General features: G+C 46.4%; 1 protein-coding gene across 1 annotated transcript in view; it reads left to right on the forward strand.

The window, feature by feature from the left end:
• The first annotated feature begins 3,552 nt into the window (after positions 1 to 3,552).
• The window catches only part of B3GLCT (beta 3-glucosyltransferase), a 103,782-nt gene continuing 103,478 nt past the window's right edge, over positions 3,553 to 3,856 (forward strand). The window contains exon 1 of the mRNA XM_012723141.1: positions 3,553 to 3,722. Within this exon, the coding sequence (XP_012578595.1) occupies positions 3,650 to 3,722 (73 nt within the window). The 5' untranslated portion in view covers positions 3,553 to 3,649. The remainder of the gene's footprint in view (positions 3,723 to 3,856) is intronic.

Consider the following 3,856-nt stretch of genomic DNA (forward strand, 5'->3'; position numbering starts at 1 on the left):
TCTTTTTTAAAAATAAGGGATAGTCCCAAGGAGGTGAGAAGATATCTTATTGTGGTTTTGACTTGCAATGTTACAATAATCTTTTTTCATGATCCTATAGGCCATCAGAATGTCTCGTTAGAAAAGTGTCTGTTTACATCTTTTGCCTAATTTTTTTTTAAGATTTATTTATTTATTTGTGCCTACAGAACTGGGGTACAGGCCAGAGGCTCAGGGGCGGTGAGAGGCTTCACCAGAGACAGAGTGGGGAGCAGAACAGGCAGATCTACGAAGTACACTGCTGAGGGAAGCAGCGGGCGGGTCAGGAGAGGTCTGGCTCACCATGTGGTCTCCTCCCGGGCAGGAGGCAGGCGGGAATCGAACTCATGCGGAAGTGGCTTCAGATTCTCAGTGCTGTGCTTTAACCCGCTGAGCCACCAGGGAGGGCCCTTTTGCCTAATTTTTAACTGGGCTCTTTTTGTTGGATTGTATTAGTACTTTGTAAATTTTGGAAATTAACCCCTTGGCAGGTATGTGATGGCAGCTTGTGTCTTCTTATTGCTGCTCTCATAACTCACCATGTTCCTTTAGGTCTATCGACCTTGTAAATGCACTTGCTGCATAGGGCATCTTTCCCCTTTTGCAAAGCCCAAGAATCTGTTTCTTCAAGACCCTGCACAAAAGTCAATTCTGCCTTTCTGACTGATTGCCGTCCCCACTCTGTATGTTCCAAAGTGCTATCTCTATCTGTGCTATAGCATTTGTCACATGGAATTTCTTATGAAGAGTTTTGTTTCCCTAATTGGACTACGAGTTCTTGGGGCCAGCCCCATGTTTTATGCATTTTTGCATCTGCTCCAGAGCCTAGCAAAGGGCATGTCAGTTAGAAGGCATTCATTATCAGTAGAGTGGATGAGTAGATTTCAGCCTTTGGCCCCAATGTAAGGTTATTATCAGATCAGAAACTATCTGCTTGATACGTGTTTATTAGATTATTTGGCTATCTATGGTTTAATGTGTATGCCTTTATGTTCTCCTTTAGTACTTAAAAAAAATCTTAAAAATTACTAGCTTTTCTTAATCATGTCACATCCTCTCTCCCCTTATAAAATGAGGTGACCCCTTGACTCCTCTTCCCTCCAGTCTTTGGCATACTTCCACAGGTGATAATGGTGTGGTTTGGAATTAAGGTGAGTGAATGCCATAGATAGTGCCTTAGCCTGCTCTTTTTTCATATCACAATCTTAGAATTGGGAATTATTTTTTTCTCTTTAAAGTGGCCCCTTTACAATGCGTGTTTCAGGTGGCAAAGAGGCACTGAAATAGGCAGGGTCTTGCATGTGTATCTGCTGTGTTCTCATGAATGCATTTCACCCCCAAAACTCTCCACTTGGGACTGGGAAGAGAGAACTCCCTGCAAGTCCATTTATCATATGACTAGAGTAAGTGAAAGGTAATCCTTTTTAAAATGTGAGTTATGGAACTTTGCAAAGCGCCATTTATCTATGTCTACTGTGGAAAGACAGAATGCAGGGCAAGTTTATTACTTAAACGGAGCGTGCTTTCTATTGTCTTTAAGGCTCCATTTCCCACACCTTGTTTCAGCACACAGTAATGCCCTAACATGGTGAATTTGTATGAAAACATTGATTAAGCACCTAGAGTTGCCTGTTACCAAACATGGAGCAGATACTGCAAAGTACATGCTTCGTAAGCAAGCTGCTAAATTATTAGACTTCTGGGTCTATTTCAGCACACCTTGGTTTAATCTACTGTATGTGAATAATATTTTCTTGGAAGAAAGCTAAACAGCTTTGGAAAGTGGAAACTCTTTAGAACTCTCAACCAGGCGGGTATGTTTTAGAAGGATAAAAGGGATCAACGCAGCCAACCATAAATTTGAAAAACTCCACTAAAAAAAGAAATGGAGGTATTTTCCTATTCCTTTTTCCTCTCATAAAAATGGTATTGAGGTGTGGCCATAAACCTTGAAACAAGACACATGACCTGCATTGACACAAAACGGATAACCCACAAAATATTTAGTTTCCAGTTTTAAGCAGTTTAAAGTGGAAAGAGAAAACATGTTCTCTCCAGACTTCCTTTTTAAACAACAACTTGCAGCAGCTGGTGAACAGACAAATGACAATAATGTCCTAATACATTTGAGACGAAACAGTCAAATGGCATTCACATTTATAAGGTTCAACAAACATTTATTCAGCACCTGCTTCTCCAGCTCCCTCACATCTTGTTTCCCCATGGACCAAAAATGGTTTTTATTTATTTATTTATTTAAAGACTTAAGACAGAGGGGGGAGCAGAACAGGCAGATGTACTGAAATACACTTACACTGCTGAGGGGAGCAGTGGGTCGGTCAGGAGAAGTCTCACCAAGCCATGTGGGTCACATCGCTGGCTGGGGAACTAAACTCATGCTGAAGATAGCTTTATAGTGCTGTGGGAGGGCCCCATTTAATGTTTATAAGGGAGTGATTGGTATATGGCAATGTGGAAGATACTAGCAGATATAGTAGGGTGCTTCCAGCACAGCCCAGGCACACAAATCACGACAAAATGCATATTTTCCTATGGGAACTAAAGCATGGACAGGACCTTTAGGAGGCCCTGCTCTGAATTCAGGTAAATAAACGAATAGTCGGCCCTGTCCACTCCGTGCTTAGCAGAGTTAAAGAAATTAATGCTTTAGCAGAAATTAAGGACTGGGGAAGGTACAAAGGAATGCAGAACCGTTAAAGAACCGTGTGTGTGTGTGTGTGTGTGTGTGTGTGTGTGGAGTTCACATGTCACAAGGAGGCCAGCAGCCTTCTTGGTAGGGTAGGAAACCCCTGGCCATTCTCTTAGCACATGAAGCTTCTGCAAGTCACTCCGTATCTCTGCATCCAATTTCATCCATTTCTATCAGAGGTTTTAAATAAAACTACACCCTCTTCCATTAGGGTGAACACTTAAAACCACATTTACACAAAATTACATTTTCACAAACGTCTATTAGAAGCCAAATTCCAGGCCCAAGCTATTAGCCAAATCCCATTAACAAAGGGGAAATTAAGAAAATTAGTTGATTAAAAACAGCTTCATCAAAGTACAACACTGATGCCAACAATATAAAGAGTTGAATTATTGATTTGGGGGGGGGGTTAGCAGATAGTGCATTAACAAGAGAAAAGTGATCTCCCCTCCTTTTGTCTGTTCTTCTCCACCCCACCCCCCGCTTTTACTTTGGGGATAAGTACTGACCTACTACAGTAACCGGGACGTAGGAAATAGAGGTGACCCAGTAAGGTGGGAGGGCATGAAGGTGGAGGTAAAGGAGAGGAGGCTGAGGGAGGAAGTGGGGACGCCTGGCCCGAAGGGGTAGAGGTCAGAAGCCGGGGACTAGGGCGCAATCCTGGCGTAGGAGCCACCACCCCCAACCTCCCCAGCCCGCGGAACCCCAACTGCAGCCGCTAGCCAGGCTGCTAGCGCGCACAGGGGTGCTCCCGCTGTTGGCCGCCAGAGGGCGCGGCCGAAGCCGGCGCGGTGGAACCCGAAGAGGGAGGAGGGGAGCCGCGGAGAAGGGTCAGCCGCGGCGGCACCGGCGACAGCGGCGCAGATCCGCTCCCCGCGCGTCTCCAGTCCCCGCGCCCAGGCAGTCCCCGCCGCCGGGATGCGGACGCCCGGCCACCGCCGCCGCCGCCTCGCAGTCTCAGCACTGCTCTCGCTCCTCACCTGCTCCCTGGGTAAGTAGCGGGCGGCTCAAGCGCGCACGGGAGAGGCGTGGGCTTCCCGGGCGCTGTCGCCCGCGTCCCGAGTTCGTGCGCTGAGGGAGGCGCCGGGTGGCTGAGCTCTGCCCCGCGGGCGCCCGCGTCCTGCC

This window comes from Condylura cristata, unplaced genomic scaffold (assembly GCF_000260355.1).
Source record: "Condylura cristata isolate star-nosed mole 26May11 unplaced genomic scaffold, ConCri1.0 scaffold00010, whole genome shotgun sequence".
NCBI classification, from domain to species: Eukaryota; Metazoa; Chordata; class Mammalia; order Eulipotyphla; family Talpidae; genus Condylura; species Condylura cristata.